The sequence below is a fragment of the Tachypleus tridentatus genome, chromosome 4 (genome assembly GCF_004210375.1).
Source record: "Tachypleus tridentatus isolate NWPU-2018 chromosome 4, ASM421037v1, whole genome shotgun sequence".
Lineage (NCBI taxonomy): Eukaryota > Metazoa > Arthropoda > Merostomata > Xiphosura > Limulidae > Tachypleus > Tachypleus tridentatus.
Window position 1 is genome coordinate 85,931,858 of NC_134828.1, and position 26,978 is coordinate 85,958,835.

Here is a 26,978-nt window from a genome sequence, read left to right on the forward strand (position 1 = left end):
AAAACAAATACTGATATAATGATAGCATTTATGGGTTTGCACACATCCTTTTTCGTATATAATCCAACAGTAGTGATGTACTGTAGATGTTGCAAAATCAAACCAACGTAGCTCAACAAATTAGTTAATCAATATTAGAGGAAGTGGTAAAAAGGACAGTGTTTTTACTTGTCTTTTATTAATCATAAAGCTACACGCTGAATTATGCATGCTGTACTCATAGAGGACACCTAAACTAGGTTTTTATTGTTATCAGCTTTCCGACCTACCAATGAGCATTTTAAAGGCTTAGCAGTACATAAATCCAAACAAGAACGGAAGTTTAATCGAGGAAAGATAAAGTAATTGAAAGTATAAATGTATTCGCAAGAAGGCTGGTAAGGGTATTAAAACATTAATTGAAATAAAGTACGTAACAACGTTTTGACCTTCTTTGGTCATCTTCAGGTTAATAAAGAGTCATAATTGAAAGTATGGTACTTGTGATAACCACAGGTATGACCTGGATTCGGAAGTCAATTGGAATTTATTCGAAATACATTACGATTCATATAATTCAATAACTTAGTAATATCAATAAAAATGTCTTTGATTTGCCAATTCTGTCAATCTTTAACTCTTCCGTTTAGTACCATTATCAATCTCGCCTAACGTTGTCATAAAATCGACAGTGAAATAGTCGGTAATTGGGACAGTTAGCTGTGACATATAATGATAAAACATTCATAATAGATATTGCTTTATTACCTTTCTAAGGTGAAAACAATAACAAATAAGAAATACATCTCTATCTCTTACAATAAAACATTAGTTTAATAAACTTTTGAATAATAAAGATTGAATGAAACTGTGCGACAGGTGAATTTGGCATTCAATACATCAGATAGTTGAGGTAGTAATATTTAAGTAAGGGTAAAGCTGAGTCCAAATTCGAACATCGCAGATCATTGTTTCAGGTCATTTCTGTCAACTAGTTATCGCTCCGGATAATAATATTTCGTTCAACTTCACTTATTTTGAAATTTCTTATTATTTAACAATCTTGAACTATTTATATAATCATAAATCTCTTGATTATTTGGAACATTTTTATAATACGTAACCTTTCTAGGCTTGTGAGATTATATGACTATTTTGTAAATATCGATTCATGTTTACGATCTTTATTAATTTCTACAGAAGTTACAGATTTCACATTTTTTGCAACTAAACCGAAAGTAAACTCGTAAATATTTTAATATCAATACCACTATATAGAATAGCGTATTGAGAATTTCGTGACGAGTTGTGAGTAGAAACGTATTTATTCTGTGCAAACATTTTCAGCACATTCCATTTTGTTAGTTCATACATCTTAATGTATTTTTTCTTTAATAAGTTATGATATTTCAGTTGTTAATACAAAATGCTTTCATGTTCTTTAATCAGTGTTTTAGAAGAATATTCGGTTTAAAACTCTCTTTTTAATCATTTAGAAATTCTAATCTTCTGGCTCTTCTCAAAGAATAGATCACAGGCTTAATAAAGATGTTAAACATATACAGACAAAGCTCACTACATAATCCAGAACAAACTTATCTAATGCGTAAATCCTTTTGCTTGTGCAAGAATTTAACTCTAGTTAAGCTAGGAACTCAATGCTACATTATTGTCCATTGAAATGTCTATCAATTGAATCCTATTTAGAAAAGAGAAAATAAGTCTTTAGTTCTGAGAGTTCTTATCTTCCGTGTGTGATAAGCTTCAAATTCCTACAAAAACACGCGATCGAAAGCTGTTTTCGATAATTCTTGTTGTACGATGTGTCGGTTGTTACATTTTCAAACATAAGTATATAATAAGAACGTCGCTAATGTACACTGCTGTAATTACATGATAACACCACTACTTAAAACGCTTTCAAATTTAATGACATTCTTAAATTAAAAACTGAATTAGCTAAAGTACATGCATTTGTCTGTTTGTACATGTTCCTGGATTTGTAAATGCGAACAAAAGTGTTTATAAAAGATTCATAACCGTGGAACATAGTAGCACGTGTCCAGTTGTATGCATAAAAAAAGCTATTAATTTTAAATTAAGTACATATCTTGAAAGAAAAACAGAAAACGTCTCAAGTATTTTTAACAGAACTAAATTTAGTAAAGACAAAAACAATTTTAAAGTCACTGCTCTATTAAATAGGTTTTAGAAGTGTAGGGCAAAATTCAAAACTAAAATAAACAGTTTCAGTTTTAAGAAATTCTTGCCTCAAGTTAAAATCCAATTTATCACAGAAACTTTTTATGTTAGTGACAGAAATAGTTAAAAACTCATTATTTTTCTCATATCCAGATTTTAGTTAAAAGTATTTCATTAAATTAAAGTGGCTTGTTGTCAACTGAAAATTATGTGTTATTTCATGTTCAGAGCAATGCAATATAGAAAATTGGAATAGAAAATAGTTTAGGGAAACAGTGAACTTGGGTGTAAGATGAAATTTGACGTTTTGATTTATTACGCGCCGAGAGTTCTGAGATTACCAAAGCATCCACTAATAAAACCTGACTGTTCCAGGCTGTAGCATTATTTGTATACGTTTAGAAGTTATATACTCCTCTCTCAGTCAAAGATCTCTCTAGTTTCATAGCAGTAGATGTGTTTTCTAATATTGCTATTACATAAACGTTACTTATCATCAGCGGCTTGAGATAAACAAAACAAGTTAAAACAGCACTGTAACAATGTTGCAAGAAAAATTACTGATTTATGTTGAATATATTTCATTAAACGTATCGTCTTACTTAAAGTTTGAATATTAATAAAATATATTTATTAATCACTTATAATTTTCATCAGTATATTAAGTTCACACACTCTAAAAAAAAAACTGAAGGTGTGGGTGTAACAAAGATTGGGATTTGACACCTTTATAAGTTTAGGATAGCTTAAAGCTCATCCATTTAAAGATGTAAATTTATAAACAGAATGGAATAATTTAAGATATATGTGAAAATTGAAGAGCAACTGTTGAGAGAACAAAGTATGTTAAACTAGTTTTATGATTACTGTAAAATTTTATTAATATAATTTTTAAAGTGTCTTCAGAATGTAAACATTCACGGTTACACTTGACTTGTATGAAATATGATTTGTTAAGATATTATCTACTGTTTTTAGTTTTGACGTGAATTATTTTTCTGATGAAATTTGTGAATTACTGCTCTTTTAATACGACATAGAAAAATGCAAGAAACAGTTTGAAGCATCTAAGAAATATATGTAGTGATATTTAATGAGCTTACAAGATCGTAAATATAATGATTTGTTCTGTTGCAAAAAGACCTCGGACTGTCCTAGCAATAAACTATTACAAATTCGAGTAGATTAATAATTATTACGTGTGATTTCCGTAAATTTCAATCTTAATCGTTTAAATAAATAAAAGTATTATCTTTTCAACTCAATATCACATGTGTTTTATGTCACGTTGAAGTACTTCTGAAAGGTTCTTTAGTTTTCAATAATAATGGATTTAGGTACTAACTTTTATAATTTTTTATCTTAGACTTAGCACTCTTTAAATAGCAAACTGAAAGTGCAACACATGAAAATACTGAAAAAAATATTTTTCCGAATAATTCTTTAATATCAGTACCCTAAATATGAGTTTAAGTTATATTAATGAAACTCAATGAAGCAAAACGTTAGAGAAACAGATATTAACAATCTATCAACGATGACTCCAATGTCTAGTTGTAAGAGAAGCATATGAATATCGCCATCTTGAACAGAACTGCACTTGTTATTTATGTTTGCGAGTTTATGCAGAGCTGCAGCTATTCTCGAAACAAGAAATAAACGTTACACGAACTGTGTCTATTGAACAAGTTCGTGCAGCTGGGATCTAGCAACAACTACTATAGTGAAAGCAAAGATCTCTCTGTGAAACTTACTCCAAAATGCATTATAAAATGTTTATATGATAATGAATCATACACGTGTACGAAACACGAACCAACCTATGAAATATTGTAACTCTTACAAAGATAATGAATATTAATAAACATGGATAAGTTTTAGTTTTTTTTCTTTTCCACCTAGGAATTATCGCATCATCCACGATGATTACGGTAATTGCGTATGTAATTAAAATATTTCTCTATTCTGTTCATCGGTCCTAGCGTCGTAAAAGCCACTTGTAATACAAGTTTTCATAACAGTGAACAGTGTGTATGAAGTATAACAGCCCAGACTAATGCTCACTTATTAAAAAATTAGAGTCTTGCAGGAATATTGTAGTTAACCTTGAGTGTTTCTTCGTACGTCAACAAAAGGTAGTCTAGCCACACAGACGATATAAAACAAGTTTCATTAGCTTGTGGATAAACTAACGCTGGACATCTGTTTATTTGATTTTTCCCAAACTTAGTTTTGTCTTTATTATCGTAAGTAAAACATGTATATGGAATAAAAAGTTCTTTTGTCTTGGAGTGAATTTCATTTATTTGTATGCATTAATTGCAATGTGTTATCCCAAACCTTAAATAAAATAAAACATTACACATATGTTAATAAGCGTAATAATACTAAAGCGAAAAGAGCTTGAGGGTGGTGAAATGTCATAATGATTTTAAAATGTAAATCTGAATGGTATATCTTCAGCAATAATTTGAAAACATACAGATAATAGTTTATGAGTGAAATTATGCTGAAAAACGCATGCAAGTAATACATTTTAAATGTGGTGCTTTAGAAATATGCAACTAAAACATTATAAACGCAAAAGTGGTTGGAAATATACGCCTCGTGTGTTGTTAGTTTACATTATTTTAAAATCATACAACGAAGGGACTGTGTATATAAAAAGAGCTTAAGGGTTGTAAAATATGTAGTTTTAATGTCGTACGTCTTTAAAATGTTAAAATATTTACTGTGTAAAAAGAAATACTTTAACATTTTAAAGCCGTACAACACTGTTATCTTTATAATGATAAGTGTATCTATTACTGTAATAATTCTGTAAAATTATATACTTACATAACCGTTATAAAACTGAAACATTGCGGAGTTATATGTACATCAATACTGTAAACGCATAAAAATAATTGGTTATGCCATAAACATATAAAAACATTTGAGCATATTCTATGTTCTGATAAGATATTAGAAGTATGTATGACGCAGTAGCTTATAAAACATGAAATAACTTGTTCTCCAGGGAAAACACTGCCATCTTCAGCAAACGTTTTTGTTCTTTTTATATTCCTTCCAATCATCTAGTCCTAATAACTGGTTTGTTTGTTTTGAATTTCGTACAAAGCTACTCGAAGGCTATCTGTGCTAGCCGTCCCTAATTTAGCAGTATAAGACTAGAGGGAAGGCAGCTAGTCATCACCACCTACCGCCAACTCTTGGGCTACACTTTTACTGACGAATAGTTGGATTAACCGTTACATTATAATACCTCCACAGTTGAAAGAGGGAGCATGTTTGGTGTGACTGGGATTCGAACCCGCGACCCTCGGATAACGAATCGAGTGCCTTATCCACCTGGCCATGCCGGGCCGGTCCTAATAATATGTCACGAAACGTGTATACTGTTAGTTTTAATTTTATATTAGAGCAACTTATAAAGTTTAGTACTACTTACTGTTGTTTATTTCTTCAAGTATAAGTTGTAGGTTAAGAAAGATAACATATTAAAATCAAAAACTTGATGTTGTGTTTAATACAATATATATTTTATACCGAAAAACACATTATTTGTACATCACTCTATTTTCTTACCTAAAAATAAAACTGATTATGTAAGGTAATTGTTTGGATCATACAAATATGTATTTTTACTTTTAATAATCTACTACATAATACGAAAAACAATGATAACTTCTCATTTCGTGTATGCATGATAGTTGATACCTGTTTAGTAAGAATATCCCTAACAAAGATCGTTTATTTACTAAATTGTTGAAAAACATTTGTCAGCTTATTATATCAATGTGACAATTGAAAAGAAATGCATCTGTTTTTTTTTTAGGAGAAGTTATGGCAACCAGTCGCTAAAAGCAGACAAAAGGAGAACATGACTGGACTGTGCATAATGTTTTCGTATGGCGCGATTGGAGACAACTGAATCCTGAACATTTTCGTAGGATGGTCAGCTAGGGCGCAGTATGACTGATCACTGTTCATGGAATCTGTTAACAAGGGCACAGTATGACTGACCACTGTTCGTGGAATCTGTCAACTAGGACGCAGTATGATGTATAAAGTACTGTATGAAAACAGGAGATCTCGGAATCAGTAGTGCTTATAGTGAAACCAATGGACAATGCAGTTTGATAGGTCGAATTTAACCTTTTTCTGTAGGGTGTATGAACTCGCTGGTGGTGTTTCGATAGCACGAGTTGTTGAATGTTGTGTAACAGTTTCATTCCTCTGATTCTCTTAGAAGAACAAATAACATGTAAAGTATAACTGAACTATAGTATTCTTACCACGTGTTGCATTTCGTCCCGATGTACAAAGGCTCTTCTAGTGCAAAAATACAACTTTATTTGTTTGTAAAACTGAAAGTGAGCAGGAAATATTTCGACAATTCATAGTGTCTATAAAAGGGATGAGATCCGATTTCAGGTGGGAAGGTTTGTCACGGATATAAAATTTAACAATGTTTAGTTTTGAACACTGTTTTTACCTACATCACTTGTGTCCATATTCTGGTAGCATTAGTGAGCTAAAAAGCTTATAGCAATAAAACTCAGTGTACAGTCCTTGCGATGAGTACAGTTCAAATGTTCTACTGTTACAAGTTGGACTTAAAATTCAATAAAATTCATTGGCTTAAGTTGATTATACGAAAACGTTTAAAGTTTAAAGGAAAATTTTTTAAATTAAATTATGTATTACTTTGCAAAGTCTTAACACGCTTTGCGATAGATATTGAAACGATCTATTTGCTGGATATTTTCGAAATTTTAACAGTTTAATAGTAAATGTTTCGTTGTCACTCCATCGTTCAAAAAGTGCAGAGAATTGTCAGTGGAGCAGAGAGTTCGCATAAAAACTTTACGTGATTGTGGTTGGACTCTCCTACAAATTACTGTAGATTTAAAATGCTTCCCAGATACTGTCAAGTACATCCAAGATTGTGAGACCAAGACAGGTGAATTTGAAAATAGGAAAGGAACAAGCAGAACACCTAAACTCAATGATACTAATGTTAAATATATTCGTTTATGCAGTCTTAGGGACAGAAGGAAGACTACCCCTGATCTCAAGTATGAGATAAAAGACCGTGTAACAAATAAGAGAAAAGTATCCATGTCTACAGTATTAAGGAAACGTAACAAGAATGGAATATATGGTCGTGTAGTAGTTGGAAAAACCGTTACTTCAACTTCTAAATATTGTCAAGAGACTGAAATGCACTAACAAAGTACTTAAAAGTGTCCAAGTGTGAAATGTTTGGTTCAAAAGCGTATATTTTATATCCGGCGGAAAAAAGGCGAAAGATATTTACTTCAATGTATAGAACCTACCATGAAGTACGAGGGAGTTAATGTCATGTTTTGGGTGTTTTTTTTTTTCCGCTAAGGCAGCAGGAGATATTTGCAAAATAGATGGAATAAGTGAACGGAACAAATACCATCAGATACTGATCCATTCCAGTGGTTTGCGTATTATTGGTAAAGGATTTTACTACTAAGAAGTTCATGACCCCAAATACTCCTTTAACCTATGAAGAAATTACTTATCTAAGAAAGAAGCTGATGGAATCATTCAAGTGATGCAATGGTCCTCCCAAAGCCCCAATCTCAACTTAGTTGAGCAGATCTGGAAGTTGACAAATCAAAAACTTGATAAACCAAATGTTACTTCCAAACAAACTTTATGGGAGTGTATTAGAGACATTTGGAGTAAAATCCTAAAGGACATTTTGATTAAGTATGTTGTAACAATTTTGAAAGACTTTCTACAGTTATTAAAGTAAAAGGAGAACACAGAAAGTATTAATTGTTTGCTGAACTCAAGCACTTCCACTGAGTTTCTGTTGTATTAAATATAAATATTAATAAAACTCTGATATTTTAAATGTGATTTACATTCTATTGTTGTAGCCTGAAATACAATTTTGGACTTTGTCCTAACCTTTTGGCACAGTATTTTACGTTCTTGTTTTCCCTGCATTTTTAAAGATAGGTACATTAATAATCAGAGAAAAATGTTTGATCTGCTTTGGTTTTAAAAATAAACAATTCTATTTAACAAAAAGCAGCAATTAACACAAACTATGAAGGATAAACAAACAGTTAAAGAAAACTGCAAAACAAAGTATTCTACTTTCAACTAACTACTTGAAGAACCTTTAACGACGTCTAAAAACTGTAAATAACATAGAGGAAAGGAGGTTTAGTTGGATTAAATGAAAAATTTTAAATTTTAATTTGATAAATGTTAAGAATATTATAATATCAGACAATTATGCATATTAATTCTCTGATATTTTAAAACTGCTAGTAACGTTCTATTTCTCAAGTGTTTCGTAACGTACATCTAACAATGAATAAAATATTATTATTGTTTCATTATTGTCCTAATTTTATAGTTATAATACTAACTATGTAACTATACAATCATATGACATATATTACTTAAATAAAATATATGAAAATAAAATAAAGAGAACCATAATAAGTTTCACAATTAACTAAAAATAAACAATCATAAAATAGAGGCTGCTAAGAAACCATAATATGTGAAAATGATACAAAGCTTACAGCCATTTTTAAAAAGAAATTGTAAGGCTGTAATACTCCAGAGCATGCTAGTGTCAAAATAAAAATAATGGTGTTATGTGTATTAGTACAATGTGTTGTTTTATGAGCGGTGGTTTAGATACAGGTACTACTGTTATATTTTGAACTATTTTCGTTAATGAGTACAGCTTAAATATATTTTCTTTTTTCAAAAAGTTGTGTTTCTTTAAGATAGAAATATTAATGGTGATTTGGATTTTCTTTGTTTTGGGTTACACGTTTGTGTAGGAAGAGTTCTGCTAAAGCGGTTGGTGTTGGTCATGCTTATATAACACACATGTGTTCTGAGATGCGCGTGTGAAAAGATTTTCCGTTTTCTCCTATATAGACGTCTCCACATGTATTACAAATGATTTGATAGACCACGTTTATGATGTGGTACATTTGCCCTTTTCCGTTTTCTCTGGTGTGTCATTGTTTGTTGGTACATCTTATTTGTGGGACTGAAGAGTAAAATAATAATTATTTCAGTGTTTTACCTGTTCGTTCTAGTGTTATGTTAATTGTCAGTTGGAATTAGTTAATAGTTTTACAAATCTTAGTTATGATTGTGTTGTTTATGAAAGGAATGTTCGTCGTGTGCGTTTTCAAAATGTGTAAACCCCTTCCGTGTGCACTACAAATTTTGAAAGACTACAACATTTACTTCTTACATTTTATAGCCTTAAGAGCCTCAACAAAAGTTTTTCCGAAAACTAAATTATATTAATTTCATGTCTACGTATGAAAAAAGAGTTAGTTTTGTTTTTGTTGCACAAGCTGAGGCCTGAAAGTGAGGTATTAACTGTTTTTTTGTGTTCTATTGATTGTCACCTAAGATTGTTTAATGGCTTTACAAAACGTGCTTGTGATTGTGTTGTTTTGGGTGTTACCATGTATACTTTTTTGTTTTAGGGTCTGTTGCTGTTGTGTGTTTTTTTTACTTAAAAACATTGTCGATGTAGCATTCGGGGGTCCGTTTCGTAATAATAGTATTTTAAAGTGATTTTGTGCTGTTTATGGCATTCTGCGTGGAGCAGTTTTCTTAACTTTTATCAAAATTTATAAGTCCCTTCAGTATGCAATACAAATTTTAAAATATAAAAAAGTCTTGTCTTAAACTGATATTCATGTAACAAGTACGTGAAACTTATCACTCAGGGTCAAGTACCAGCAGTGTCAATACTTATAATTGGTCTTACTAAGGTTTAAGTAACCGCATTTCGAAACTTGTCTGACACAATGAGTAAAAACAAAAAAGTTAAGAATTCCGAATAGCTCCTAAAACAAGCAAACTACCAATGGATCCCAATGCTTTTCGCCCCGTGGATCAGCAAAATACTTGTAAAACCTTATGGATTTTGGAAATATCTAGACAAATAGCGTAATTTCTTAATTTAGCTTCTTCAAGAAGCTTTGAAGTGTAACTGATAAGACTCACTTATCTTTCAACGAACTAAGAAGGGAACATCACTTTTCATCTGTACACACATATGATTGTACGTTTTCCGAAAATCGTATCTTTCATAAGAACATTCTTTTCTCCTTTTTAGTTGATGCTTTGTAACCCAGCGATTGAGAAACTTCTATTTTACTTAATGATATCCTAGAATCCTTGATATCTGTAAATCAAACTGACCCGAACAAAATTTAAAATCCATTATGGATCATATATTTGTGTTACAGTATATGAAACAAAATGTTTAGTGTAATGTCAAAAAGTATGCAATGAGCTGACATCAAAAGTTCATTAGTTTTTTTCACTATAAGTAAGTTTGTAACTTTCCATGTGAACGTAATTAAAGACTCAACATGAAAAATCCGTAATTACTTCTTTTATAAAACTTTTTCTTCACGAGAAAAAATAACAGCATGAAAATATGTTTAGATTCGCTAATTATTTACTTTCAATTAGATCACACAATGGCCAACTTAGCTATGCTTTATGTGAAACACCTTTGCACAAACAATATTCTCAGGACATAAGTAAACATCTAATAATCAATAAATGTATAAAAAAACATTAAATCATTGTTTAATATATTCTATTCACGAAAAGAAGTATCATACGAAAATTATCTTAAATGTATAAATTTAATGCGTTATTTTCAGTTAAGTAGTATATTTCATACTGTAGCAGTTTCTTACTTAATATATCAGTTTTGTTTCTTGGAATAAATTTAGATTTAAATAGCTTGATAATTCGTTTTCAAATTTCGTTTGGAAAGTTTGATTGTGATGTATTATTAATATTCTATCTTTAACTCTTTCTTATATTGTTTTGTTATTATATAATTTACAGCAATTCATTCTTACTTACATTTTTGTCAGTTTAACCATAGTTTCATATGTCTTGAGATGGTTAACTACAAGCTAATCTCATTGTTTGCATTTGAATCTTACTGTCCTCTTGACAATGTAGCAATTACTTGCTTGTGTGTTAGACATTTCCGTTTAGGCAAGACAAATATGCTTTAATTTTACACATTATAATTTTATTATTTGTGCTCTTTCTATACGAAACCGTTTTGTTCAACTTCCTTTGTAGATAGTTCGACATTGTTAAAGTCATAAATTCTGAGTCATAAATCACAATTAAAATATTTTGCTTTGGGATTTCATTTTTACTGTTTGTCATCGTCTTTGTCTCTCTCAAAGGTATTTTTTATTTTAAATAATCATTAAATAATATTTTTATTGATCATAAATTTTGATAGCAGTAGTTACTTAACGATAGTTGAAAAATAAGTATCCCAGAATATTATTAAAAATCTATCACACCCAGCTTTTAATGTCCTTTCACACTGTGACGGATTTATTATTACATATACATTTTAATACCGATGTTTGTTTCAGTTAAATGTATATTTAGAAACACATGTAACTTATACTGTTAGATGTGTATTGCGAAATTTCCGCCCATTCACTTAATTTGTAGAAAATTTTCGAGTGCAAGAACCAACAATGTATGTTTTACGAAAGCGCTAGAATATTGTTACTATTACTGGGCTGGCTGAAATTTCTGGGATCTCGCCTAAACGCTAATAAACCAACATGATTCGCCGAGAGACGGTATATATTGCTGGTTTGCTACAGTTGGTATACTATAAACCTCAAAAGCTATAACTGTGACTAACGCTTATTAGTCGGAAAACTACATATACTTGATCAGGAATATTTATATATTTAGAAATTACAAGTTGTTTAACTTCAGCAAAATAATTTCAGACGTTAGTATTTTTACATTTCTACGAATACATTATATAAGTTCAGCTGTGATCAGCAAAGACCTAGCTAGCTTCTTGTTAACTGAATTGTACCTATATCAATACAGAATTAATTCGCTCGTCGTGAACCATCTATAAAATATTTCGTTTCAGACAAGATAGGAGACTCAATATTGCTTGTAAGTTTGTAAAACGTTTGTATATAAATCATTATTTCTAATAACCTAATAACCATTATTATAAATTATTTTACTGTTTGTATATTAAAATATATTTGTATTAAGAAATAAAACTGTGTGTATTAATCTTGTTGGCAAATATTATAAGTTTAATACATCTCAAAATTCAATTAACTTCTACGTCAAAATTACAATTAAACTCAGTTTCAGGCTATTTCAAGTTGCAATACTTAATATAATAAATTGTAAATTCGTCCGTGATAAGTTATAATACGTAAAACACTGTTTCACGTGATTAATTAATTGACGATCATTGACTGCAATGAGGAGTCAAAAACTGCTCCTCATATCGGTTTAACGGTGGCTGTTGGAGTATAAATTTAAACTGAATTTATGTATTATTGCAATAGTGGAGGCACTTTGTTTTCATTTCGCTCTTGCATTCAGAATGCTAGTGCATAAGATGTTTGCATGCTCTCCCCCTCCACATCGAGTGCTTGTTGGATTATAAAAGTTTAATACAGTTTTAATTTTGGTATAAAGTCATAATGCCATCTGTGAATGCTTTTAACTTGTGTCAAAAATAAAAGATGCTTAATAAAAGTAGTTATTGGGATTTAAGGGATTTACCCCTCGTTAACATGTTTCTTGTTCCAAATTAACATCCCACTAAGAGTGGTTGAGATTTGCCCAGCGACCTAGAAAAAGTTAGATAACAGACAGACAAACAGACATATATACATATGTTTGTGCTTTATGTACATATATACTGTAATGTTTTAAATAATTAGATTAAAAATAGGTTTTATAGTACATATTATCTCTTTACTAGATTCTGCATTTTTATTAGTTTTATTGTCTGTCTGAAATTAAGCACTTAAAGATTGAAAATACCCAATTGGACAATATCCACTTTGTTCGGATGCAAGTCTTGTCGGTGACAGATAGAAAAAGAAAAGATCAAATTTTCAAAAACAAAAAAGATTAATTGGCTGAAACAATAGTAAAAAAGAAAAAAAGAATAGAAACTTTTGGGGCAGATTTGCTTACTACGTATTATTTACCATCTTACATACATCATAGCAGTACCAGTATTTTTCAAATGGAGTATCATTACTAGTACTTTCAAGCATAATATGTACTAACAAGTTTCTTAATTTAATATACAAGGATGTTTACTAATTATAAGAATTTCAATTTAGGGTACCAGAAGCAGTAATTTGTTGTTTGAATTTCGCACAGAGCTACTCGAGGGCTATCTGCGCTAGCCGTCCCTAATTTAACAGTGTAAGACTAGAGGAAAGGCAGCTGGTCATCACCACCCACCGTCAACTCTTGGGCTACTCTTTTACCAACGAATAGTGAGATTGACCATCACATTATAACGTTACCACGGCTGAAAGGGCGAGCATGTTTGGTGCGACCGGGATTCGAACCCACGACCCTCAGATTACGAGTCGAACGTCTTAACCTACCTGGCCATGCCGGGCCAGCAGTAATTTAAGTTACAGTTAATAGTAGTACACGCGCCATTAGCGGCATTTATTTCGTTGGCTTTAAATGAATGATAATAAAGTGTGCACGTGTAACATTTATAGTGCTGGTCTACTACGTACAAGTTACAAAATTCTAAAATAAGCACTCTGATAATACCAATGAAAACTTGAAATGACTTTAGCAAACGAACCGTTCGTCGGAAGTACCTGTGAAACGCTTAACATCAAATGCAATTTTTTAACATCAATTTTTCGTAGTATAACTGCCAGAGTGGAACCGCTGATTCAATCGCTCATATAGTTAGACTCAATGATTTGTGGAATCTATCTAACGTTCTCTTTCAAATTTCATTGAAATTAGTTGAGCTTTGACTTTCCAGTAACTTCTGATATTAAACAGATGGACAATTCTGCTTTATACGTTTTACGTTTCAATAACATTAATAACATGTGAAATCATGTCTTTTTTCAATGCTCTAAAAGAACAGTTTATTTATACAAATACGAAGTTCTCAAGTACAAATAAATACCCTATTTGTTATTAATCTGGGACAAAAATCTTGCATCACTGATAACAGTTCTGCATTGGTCCAATACGGATTTCCAACGTAAGAAGAGCGTATAATAGTACTTTAGCTTCACTTTACCTGCTGTGTTTGCGACAAAGCTTTTTGCTTAATATTAAAGCTCATCCAGTCAGAGGATTATAAGATATAAACTCATTTATTATTTTGCTGTATAAATTTCTTCTGGACCGTCTTATCTTAATTGTTAACGTTTCGGGCTGAGAATCGAAGGTCCAGGTTTTGTCCCCACAGTATACCATTGAAGACACTCCGAAGTTTTTGAAGTTATAAAAGAGACAGTAACATTTGATATTGATTTAACAGTAGCCAAGTAAGCAGCGAGTGTTTATGAATGGTCATCTTTCTGGTTAGATCTATATTAAGAATGAATATTCCTGAATATTTGGGGTCTTCGACTTGGCCATTTAACTTATATGTCACATAAGATGACACTCACTTTGAAAGTACCATATCACACAAATACTTAAAACGTTCAAAGTTGTTTAATCAAATAAGTGTCTAGTCTAATTGATCTAGTAAGAACTGAAAAAGAATGTTGCACGAGAACTTACCTTTCTTTAATAGCTTGGTATGAAGACGGAAGAGAAGCACAATTCACACTCCAGTCTAGAGAACCCTGTTCGTTACAAATGGTGATACTGAAGCGTCCATAATTAGCTCGAATCAAGTGAATTTGTTTTCCAGTTTCACAAGAGATGTTGAGATGTGTACCCTCGCAAGCGTAAGCAGTTAGGTAACCTCGATTACCTGGGATACAAACAAATAATAGACTCAGAATATCCAACTGTTTATCTACAAACCGTTTCATAATCTGTCTTACGTCGAGATATGTGTAAATGTTACTAATATTGTGTTTGCTCATCGTCTTATGTGCTAATCAACCTCTACATGTAACAATATAATTTTAGCACATGTAGCTCACTTATCTACTAAATGTTTTCTCTTTTCTCTTTCAGATAATTCAGTAGGAATAGGACATCAAAATTAATAACATTCAGTCACGTTCCTTTGGTAATATTAACGTTTGTGTTTTTCAAAACATTAATTATATTTAAAGATACTGCATAGCTATATTTTAATATTTTGCCTCAAGTCTATTTTATTTCTTACCATAGAGGCAAGCACAATATTTAATTAAGATGTGGAAGTATAGGAAAATAATCCGTATATGTTAATAATTGGTCATTATTGCTTGGATCATCCAAGTAAGAAAATATCAGCAAAGCCAGTAATGTAAAGGTCACTAAACCAATTTCTTTCTAATTAAACCACACAAACACACACCCATGTCAGTATAAGTCAGTTGCTATGAATGAATATTGTAGTCCCATACATATTACTGTCTCATTCTAGTCCTTGTTAAAGCTATTAATTCGAAGGTTGCACAAGTTAATGTCAGTGTCATCACGAAGTTACCTGTTTACAGTAACTATGAAAATGATCAAATTTGTGCCGACCTTGGTTACTTACCTACTTGCGTTTCGATTAATCTTAGCACATCGACTAGCTTGTGTTGATCATAATAACTAATGTACAAGTTCATCTGTTTGGTTTTGATGTAAAGTATTTTAATCACCAGTAACAACGTACAACACTTCAGGTGTTTGAATAGCATGTGACATAGTGTAACAGCTAATTATCCATTATTAATTAGCGTTCCAGCAGGTTATTATTTAGTCGCTAATTTCTTTTCTTCATTAAAACTTGAACTTAAGAGAAGAAAAGATGATATATAGGCCTAAACTATTCCAGCATAATTAATTATTTATTATCATGCAGTGGGCTAACTGGTTGTTTAGAAAGTGGGAAATCAAAAATATATTGGATGTCTACGTCACCTTTTCACCACTGAAATTCACGTTTTGGTGAATTAAAAGTGACCAGCTAACAAAGTTTATCCGTTACTACCAGCACTACGATTAATTAGTGGTTTCTATAGTAATTCATCCTTACTATTTTCTGTTATTATTAAATGAGTCTATATTTTAATAAATAAAGCTGAGATATGAATTATTTATAATGGCATATGATAGAATAAAAATATAATCTATCAGAATGTTTCTTATTTACGTAGCAATAGTTTGAAACTATAATAGCAATCTAAACGCTAAAGAGATATTTTATTATTGCAGCTGAAATTTTTCACTTTAAAAGAGCTGAAGATGTACTTACGTTGTTTAGTTACTTTTATAATCAAATAATTTCCTCCATTGTGAAAATTAATATACATATATACTCAGAGTGTTTTTAAAAAGTGTATAAGCAGTCTTTTTCTTTAATTTCGTGTAACGTCATCTGGGCTAGCGATCCCTAATTAGCTGTGTAAGACTAGAGGGAAGATAGCTCGTTATCACCACCCTTTGTTTATTCTTGGACTACTCTTTAACAACGAATTGTGGGATTGGACGTCATATCATAATGCATTCATGGTTGAAATGGCGAGCATATTTGGTGTGATGAGGATTCAAACCCGCGACCCTCAAATTGTGAGTCGAATGCTTTAGGCACCTGGTAATGCCAGGCTATACCTAAGCAGGCATATAGCTCTCTGCTGGGACAGTGCTAAGACTACTGGTTTATAACGTTAAAATCAAGTGTTTGATTCCCCTCGGTGGAAACAGTAGATAAGAAAAATACACACAAATCAAATAATTCCAACAAAATATTTCTTACATATTTTGAAACACGTCTCAATGATTGAAAAAAAAATATGGAATACAGAAGTCGTCGGGTCCAGCATGGCCAGGTGGGTTAAGGCATTCAACTCGTAATCCGAGGGTCGCGGGTTCAAATCCCCGTCGCATCAAACATGCTCGCCCTTTGTTTCTTTGTGACGTATAAAATCTCATCAAATACATTTGTTTCTATCGGATACAAAGTTGCTAATCTTCTAGCTCTTGAGATATAAGTTCCTGTTGAATTTAATTCATCATACGAGTGAATTATATTAAATATTCTATCACAAACAGGCCATATTGAGTGACATCTCATGATAGTTTTTAGTCATGATAAGAGATACATGCATAGAGCTATACTAAGATGTGTTTAAATCACTTTATATTACTTTGTTTCTGTCTGGTTTGGTTTGTTTTTGAATTTCGCGAAAAGCTATACGAGGACTATCTACGCTAACCGTCTCTAATTTAGTAGTGAAAGACTAGAGGGAGGGTAGCTAGTCATCACCACCTACAGCCAACTATTGGGCTGCTCTTTTATCAAGAAATAGTGGGATTGACCATCACATTATAACGTCCTCACGGCTGAAAGGGCGACCATGTTAGGTATGACAGAGATTCGAACCAGGGACCCTCGGATTACAAGTCGAGTGCCTTAATCACTTGGCCATGCTGGGCCGTCTGGTTTGTACATTCGTATAAAGCTCCACTAAGATCCCCTATGCCAGCTAACAGCATCCAACAGCAGCTCTTGGACTGTTTTAATTGAATAGTGGGATTTGATTGTCATTTTTATAAAGCACCTGCTAAGCGCAATTTTACATTAACCTGATGTGAATCGAACACTCTTCTCTTTTTAGTAACGCACGCTAGCTATCGCAGGTCTGAGGCTCATTAAGCCTTACTCAGCATGAGGTTGCGATAAATCAACCAACAAAGATCATTCAATGAACTCTTATCTATTAACAAAGATAATTTTAGTCTAGTTGTTCGTTGATTGTCTGAATAAAGCGGGAAAGTTGTGAAGCGAAAGAAGGATGTGATAGCATTTTTTTTCTGACAAAACTGGTACAAGCGTTGTATAAAAACAGAGTTTAGTAGATTAAAACAAGAGACAATCTTAAAATTAGGCATATTTTTTCATAGTTTATCCTCTCTCCCTGTTATCTTGTCCTCTTTAGTAATTAAATCAAGCAAATCTCCCATATGCTTGTCTACTTCACAGGTATTTTAGAGGAAGCCGTATTTATCACCCTTTTCATAGTGACGTAAAAATGTCTTGTACAAAAGCTAGGTTAATTAACCTCACATGATGTCATTCTTTTGGTGCTAGTGTATGAAAATGTATATAATTGATAACATATGTATTGGCTGCCAGCTGGTTTTGGTGAAAAAAAAAGTACATTGTGGTTAAGCTGGATGAAAATATATTTTGTTCAAAACTAGTGGGTTACATTGCATATATTCTTGTTTAAGTCGACAACTGAATCATATGATTTTACATGAGATGCAAAGTACAGGTAAGTTATTACTGGACGTTGTTTAGTTCACACTATTTTGCAAACTTAGTATCGTATTTTAAATGTTACCTCTCTTCAGGAAACCTTTCTACCTTATAACAAATAAATAATGTTTCCCCTAAAAGAAACTCTTATTTTACTATAATGGAAAGGGTTTATAATTATAGGAAAAAATCATGTTATAAGTAACAGTTTGCTAAATTTTTCTCACTAAAAATATAATTATATAAAAAAGGTTATTTTACTATGAAAGCTTCTTTGTTTTATGTTAAGCACAAAGTTATATAATGGACTATCTGTGCTGTGCTAACCATGGGTATCGAAACCTGATATTTAGCGTTAGAAGCTTTTCGACTGGGGAGGGAGAATATGGAAATATGTCGTACACTGTGACTTACACGATGAAATGTTTTTGAAATCTACCCTAGAAATACTTGAGTATTTTTGATTCCATTTGTTTTTAACTGTAAGTTGACTTCAGTTACCTATCAGCTACTATAACATTTTGCGTGTGTGATGCTATAACAATAATTTTATATACGATTTAATCCTATTTAACAATATCCTGATTTAATTGAATTTCAGTTACTTGTTATTAATTCATATTTATATATTGTATATTGTTATCAAGTTTGACATGACAAACAAATAAATGATACTCATAATGATCGTTTTGTTTTGAATTTCGCGCAAAGCTTTAAGAGGGCTAGCTGCGTTAGCTGTCCCTAATTTAGCAGTGTAAGGCTAAAGGGAAGGCAGCTAGTCATCACCATCCACCGTCAGCTCTTGTGCTACTCTTTTACCAACGAATAGTGGGATTCACCGTGACATTAGAACGCCCCCACGGCTGATAGAACGATCATGGTTGGTGTAACAGGGATTCGAACCCGCGACCCTTGGATTACGAGTCGAGTGTATTAACCACTTGGCCATGCCGGACCACGAATAACGAAAGAACTTATGCAATAAGTAAAATGTTATACAAAACACATTCAGACTTTCTTATTAAGCCTGATTAAAAACGGGAATTGAACAAGGAAATAATATATCTTTTAAGTATCATAAACACACGTAACTGAATGTTATAAATCGTTTTATGTATAACTATACTAGCACTCAACATTATTTTCATAGCTACGTTAAGTTTAATTCCATTTTCTTACAAACCTTTTAATTTAAACTCTAAACACAGTTTGATGACAAGAATAATTTCGATTAAAAATGAACCTTTGATGAAAACAGTGCCATGCTAAATTGTGCCAAATTAAAACCCAGAACACGAACCAATAAAACTGTGTGGTTTTAGATATATCGTATTTACTGGTATGACTTAAACTGCTATGAATAATTGTGCATAACTTGCAAAAGGCTTATATAATCTCAAAGAAATTCGTTTTTTGATTGAACTAAAAGGGAAGAAGAAAAAATGCAGTATTTTTAACTTAAAAATAAAACATTTGTGATATAAAAATTACATTTATACGAAAATGTATATCTATAGTTGTTTGCTGTAAATGTGTGCGTGTGTTTTCTTACTGCCCACCGAGGTGACCGGAGGCGTTTACTATAAAAACATAAAATATATTCAAATATTCTGCGTAAAACAAGTATAATACATTAGAATTTACAATATTTTAATTTACAATACTATGATAAGGCAAAATTCATAGTTACATCAATATATTAATATCTTCTCACTTCAGTTTGAATGTAATCATCAGTTATTTTATTTCAAGTACAAATTATTGGTCATTCAGCCTGGTCTCAAATATGAACATTTGGAAGAGGATTCTTTACATCTTAACGGTTTGTACACCCATTAAACTATGCAGTATGGCTTCCACGAACAGTAAAGACACCTTGGCTATAAGTAACATTCTTAAAGTTAAACGATCATAAGGTCCTTAGGCATCCTTGGTCACTTTTCTGAAAGATCTATTTTCAAAGTGTCTTTATTATCCGAAAAACTTAACAGTATGAATTGCATTTCCCAAGAGAAATTCATACATGATCAAATACAGTCTATTGATTGTGCAGGCCTCTCCATTCGGTAAATCCCACCTCTTTTTCTCAAGAAAAGTGACAATCAGCTCAGCAGAGCGGGAGCAGGTGTTTCATCTATTAGGTTGGCGTGTCAGGGCCAGTTTTGACAGTTCATAGTGTTGTAGGATGTGGCCATAAAGTGACATTACTGATGCCATTGTGCAAGACGTAAAGATCGGTACGTCTGCTAATGTTTATACCTAACCACACTGTACTTCTACCACTGTCATATGCACAATATCTATACCAAAATAGTATTATATTTAATTTTAGGCTCTCTTCAAGTGAATAATGCCTGTCTTCTATTTACAAGACGAAATGCAAGACATCTATTAAATGAATATTTTTCTATATGTCACTGATTCACTTGAGATATTATTGGTGCCTCCGAATGAGAGCCATTTTGAGCCTTTTTGTGAGCAGGATGTATTTTATTGAGATTTAATCCCATAGGCTGGCTTGTCAGAATCTGTTTTAACCGTTTGCACACTGACAAAATATTCAGTGAAGCAGAAAACACCCGATTTTGTCTTAAGATAGATAGTCTACGACTGCGGTAATTCAAAACCGAGAGATAGCTGTCATGTGTTTGCGTTATGGATCATGGTTTGTCTCTGTTTAGGTGACCACGTAACTGTAACGTTGCTTTAGAAGCGTTATTACATCTGCTAACAATACTTTCAAAAACTTATAGCCAATTTGCAACAGTCTGCTCTGATCAGCCAGTTCCGTTCGTTTGATGGCTCTCCTCATGAGTTAATCATTCAAATGTTTTTGTCAAGGTCTATATTTGTGAACAATTTGTAGAATTTAAGACTCTCGTATATAGTTCCAAGTGATAAAAGAAAAAATAGTAGGTGAAACGACTTGAGTTATATAATCTAAATAACAATTCATTTGAATTTCAGATCACGTAACTGATAATCAGATGCCTAGAAGAGATATTAGAAACTGTCTTATAGCTACGGGTTTACCTTCTTATGACCCCAGTATTACACATTCCAGTTATCCTTCTAGTTGTTTTGTGATGTATACTTATTTATAATCAGAAATGTTACAAACGTGTGGCTGTGACGAGTTATTGTTTTTATGCATTTGACATAACATAAACGTGTTGTAATTAAACAACTGTAATAATTATGACTAATAAAGTGTATAAACTGTAATTTGTTTTACACGTTTTTCTTCGTACGTATGAACACGAATTTTGAACTTTTGTTCTCAATACGACAACCGAATATAAAGCTGGCATCATGTTTTTTATGGTTTTGACCATTATACATTTTGATATTGTTATCCGAATTGATTAATGTTATTTATTTCATTTTGAGGCATAAACAATCAACACTATCTCTATTTTATCCATTGCCATACTTCGTTTCGCTACTTACAGAACATTTAGAAAGAACAAAAATGCATTATTTAGACAAATAACACGTCGTAAATGAAGAGGCAATGGTAATGACATGTGATCAGCTATTGTATTATAAAAATATTTAAAGTTTCTTTCACAGAGCCCGGTTATTTTAATAAGTCTTTAAAAGCTTCTAGTTTATTACTATAAAGATGATGTATCATGTATGTGTTAGCATCCTTCACACAGAGATGGCTGTCTCCATCACAGTAACTTTTGGTATGGCAACTTAAAACAATCCGACGGTGTATATATGCTATTTTCTTTTACGATTTTTGCAAGAGAGAAGAAATGAAAAAGACGCTGAGAGAGGAAACACTTACCACTTTTTAAATTAATTTTTTTTACTTGAATTTAAAGGCAAAAACATTTAATCAATTAAATGAGTCAATTATTATCATCCACAAGGCAAGTTATGCAATTAACATCTAATGAGGTCATAAAGGATTTAATAAAAATAAAGGGAAGAAACATTATCTGATATCATCCTTTATATGTTTCCTTCCTTAACGGGTGCTGTCAAGTAATGTTACGAAACTCACTGTCAGTGTATCGTTTAATTACCCAACAAAAAATACAGTGTGAACCACTTCTTTTCGTACTGTCAGCTAGTATTAAGAAACTCGCTATCAGTGGCACGTATCGTTCAATAATTTAACAGTCAAATAAAGTTTGAACTATTTCTGTTTGTACCATCAGCTAGTATTAAGAAACTCACTATCAATGACATGTATTGTTTAATTATCCAATAGACAGATAATGTTTGCACCACTTATGTTTACATCGTTATTTAGTACTAAGAAACTCTGTCAATGAGCACGTGTTGTCCGATTATTTGATACACAAACAGATTTCGTACCACTTCTCATTCCATTATGAGCAACCAACAAAGAACTTCTCAGTGTAATACTAAACCGAGCAACTATGTTAGAATATAGCAGAGTTCTATGCTGATAATCTATCATGGATGTGAGACATGTTGGAAGCTGGGCATATATGTATGATTAAGTATAACTTTGAGACTAGGTTAGGACTCTATTGAGATTTTAAAACAACAGAGCTCTAAATCCTTCTATAATTTACAAAGTCTCTGTTTCACACATTATCGTAGCTCAATCTGAAATTGCATTAATTTTAAAATTTAATACATAATACATAATTTACTATGATTCTGTGGAATTATTATTCTAACTCGGATAATTACCAAACACCACAATGTAAACTAGGAAAATCACAACTCCTAATGGAAAAGCCCTGTAGGCATACAAACTAATAATCATTTTAAAGTAAATGCAACATAGAAGTTTACATTGTAATAAGATAATGTTACAAGGTAATACAATGTTTAGATACAATGATACAAGTCAAAAATAACCTTTAAGTGAACCATCACCTGAAGTCACTTACATGCATCAATGTGATATATTATTTTGTTATAGATAGTTTTAAATATATCAGTAACTTAGTACAATGACAGCATAAAGCACAGATTATAAACATCGTGTTAAATAAACTTTTATTAAAATACAATAATTCAGCATATTTTCAAAATAAGATTAAACAGAATGAAAGAAAAATAAATAACACAGAAAATATAAACAAAACAAAAGTAAAATGAATCAGCCCAGTGTTATATATCAAACTAAATGAATTAAAAGTAATAAAGCGCACAAACGAGTAAATACACTATTAAGGTGAAATAAGATTAATACTAACTTATCAAAATTAATGACACTAAACAAACAGAATAGAATACAGAAGTCATATTGTGTGAAGTTAAGTATTTTTTTTAAATTTTAGGCTCACAAATATTCGTTAAGTACAACTTTACATAAAGCCGCAATGTCACCGTTTACATGCAGAATATGTTTCGTATTTGATAATATGATTATGACTTGCTCAACTGGTGCGTGTATTTGGATGGCGGTTGAAATCATTTTGGAAAATATTGAAACTATTTCAACTTGAATGAGCACTGTAAACGAGAAGATAAGATTGGTAGAAAACCACAGGAATCCACTGAACTTCTCGTCAGATTCCTATAAGCTCCTCTCTTGGTTGTTGTTTATACATGCTAATTTATGGAATTAAGCTTCATAGTTTCCTACAGGTTACTTGTCATAACTGTACATTGGTCCTATGAGACATTGGGTAAATGTGTATATTGAAAAGCCCTGCGTCGGTCTCTAGAGCGAGTTATGAACTTCACATGCAGCTAACCTACTCTTCTTTATTCACCCGGAATACTTAACGTCCAGAGTTAGTTTCCAACATGTCTGGAAACCTTCATCTATTTCGAGTAAAGTACAATTTAATAAAAATAATATTTATAGTTTACTTAGATTGTATGTTTCAAGCTATAACATACTCTGTGCTTTGAAGTTTTATTACATTGCTGCTGGTGTTGCTACTCACCAGTTGTGTTTCCAGCTACAACATATTGTTGGTTGAAAGTTACATATTGGTTGTACTATTCTGTTATTGTCTAGTCCTTCCTTAATTCATTGTAAAAGCTAAATAAAATACTAGCACTGTCTTCTTCGTTTTCAGCCAAGTTAATGTGGTTAGCTCATCATGATCTGGTTCCTGGTCTACTTATTGCTTTAAAGGTTCATCGAAAACAAGTTATTTAATTTGATTAACGTGTTTCCTATGTATGACCACTGAATATTGTAGCTTGACAGGCTGAGCTCTCAGGTTATTAAATGTGATCTAGTCTACCACAAGAGACAAAGAGAAAAACTTGTTATTGGAATGCACAATAGCTAAACACAGTTTCCATTGTTTTATTACAACTTCTCTGTTGATGTAAGACCGTTCTGCTCACATATTTATAGAACGTAATTTACATATTTTGTCGAAAATTTGTGTTGGCTAAGTGGACGAAACGTCACCACAGTTAAAATAACAAACTACTTTCAGTTGTAATCTTCTGCTTCGTTGTCCAATGACAAAAAGTAATGTGATCATCCCAGTTGATTTGGTCTGGACTCAAAAACGCTAAAAGTACCTTCTTGACAATTTGTTTGCCTCATCCAACCAACAATTAACAGGTGGGTTAACAGGTGATAAAGTCTGTATCTTTATTTCACTTAGTATAGTATTTACGTAAAAGAAGTGCTTCTGTAGGTTGGCTGTAGAGTGTGAGGGACATTTTCATTTTCTAGTGGTTATTAGTCTCTTAACTACGCCCAGTTTCTATACTATTCTCTCTCTGAGACCAAGGACTACATTACAATTCAATACTTATCCTGGTTAAAATGATCACAGCGACAATGCAACACACTTCTCTCACTTCTACTTGTTCGTATACGTTATAAAAATTACAATTACCCATTCTGCATTCAAGGTTTTGTGGGGGTCTCTCTTTGCATTACTGCAGAGTACCCAAAGTAGATTTGGATACTTCGCTTACATTGCAGCTCTTGAAGCTAACTTTCAAGACATAAGTCCTGGAGTCTATTTATTGTTTATATCCTCATAGGGACTTTAAATTAAGCACATTATAAGTAATTTACTGAAAGTCGTTTAGCCGAAAAAAATTTTCAAATAAAAAAACACACCAACAGAGATTTTGACACTTCTACTTTGTCATGTGATCAGATCAGCAATCCAATAAGAATATCAAACGGGATTATGAAAAGAGTAAACGTACATATGACATTGAAAATGTTCTGCACTGAAATTCTACCAGAGGTGATAAGTCTTATGGTCGAGTTGAACAACAGTTCAAAGCCTACCATAAGGGTTCAACTATAACATTCAAACGTAAGTACAGGCAACTGTATTGAAATTAAAAAATAGCCAAATCTAAAGCACAAAACACTTTAGTTTATAATAAATATAAGTTACAGAGTGAACAGAAAGATAAATGGGTAGATATATGGATGACGAACAAACAGATAAGTTTTAGGACACACTGTATGACTTCAATAGTTGCATAGCACTGTTTATATTTACAACTGTTTTTTTCTCTTACGGTGATATTAGATTTTTATAATCTTAAGAAAAAGAAAAGTTATATGTTAATTGAGACTTCGAAAGTAAATCCGATGTTTATAGTTTTCACGAAGAAATATTTAGATTAGAAAAAATCAAACTCTACTAACTTGTGTACCTAAATAAATAAAATCAGATCAAACGAAAAATAAAAGTAATTTAATACAACATCGTTTTATTTTTCCTTTTAATTTATTTTATTTTATCATTGCAGTATTTATTGGCAGGAGTATTTGAATTTACTAGTAATACATTTAAATTTTGATGCCTGGAAATGTGACTTGAAAACAGAAAATGTGTTTTCTATCTCTGAAATATATACTGTTCTATAACTTTTAAAATTATTACACCTGCGGCCCTCTGACCCTACCACTCGGGAATTTTTTATTTATGGGAATTCTACGGCATTTGTTTTCTTTTTTATACAAGTAAAAGTGATTTATTTGACACACGATAACCAATCAATAAAGAATAATCTCCTCAAGAGTTCTAGAAAAAAACTTATAGAAACAAAAACTGCTTTTTTTTTTATCTTAAGTGTGTTGTAGAAATGTTAAAAGTAAAAGAGCATACTATGTTATAGTTAAGTCTAATTAAAAATGATAAAATAATCAAATAACTTTTCAAACAACATAATTTCGAAGAATTAGCCAATTTAGTTTATTGTTTAACCAAAGAATTTAAATTTCAGTACAAGGCCATATGTTTTGTTTCAGCTTGTCCTGATATTCAATGAAAGATGATGTGATACACTCTACCTAATATAAACTTGTATTGTAATTTAAAGTTACAGTTAGTTTAATTATGATGTAAAATCGCACACTTTAGCTTATGTCTTATATATCATTAGATATCTTTATGAAACATATCAAAATACGAACTATTTCTGAAAAGAGTCATTTAAAACAAAACATATTTTAACTAAGAGAATATTTAATGTGAGTTCCATAAAGTACCATTATTGTAGGTACACGTGAAGGTTTTATATCTATGCGTGCGTACATGGATTTGTCTTTGAGTCTTCTTATATCTTTATATGCTTCTACCGTGTCTAAACA

At 31.8% G+C, this 26,978-nt stretch overlaps 1 protein-coding gene across 3 annotated transcripts in view; it reads right to left on the reverse strand.

The window, feature by feature from the left end:
- The window catches only part of LOC143249616 (latrophilin Cirl-like), a 118,608-nt gene that overhangs the window by 45,058 nt on the left and 46,572 nt on the right, over positions 1-26,978 (reverse strand). For all 3 annotated transcript variants that reach the window (XM_076499759.1, XM_076499757.1, XM_076499758.1), the window contains one exon: positions 14,821-15,016. In XM_076499759.1, the coding sequence (XP_076355874.1) occupies positions 14,821-15,016 (196 nt within the window). The remainder of the gene's footprint in view (positions 1-14,820; positions 15,017-26,978) is intronic.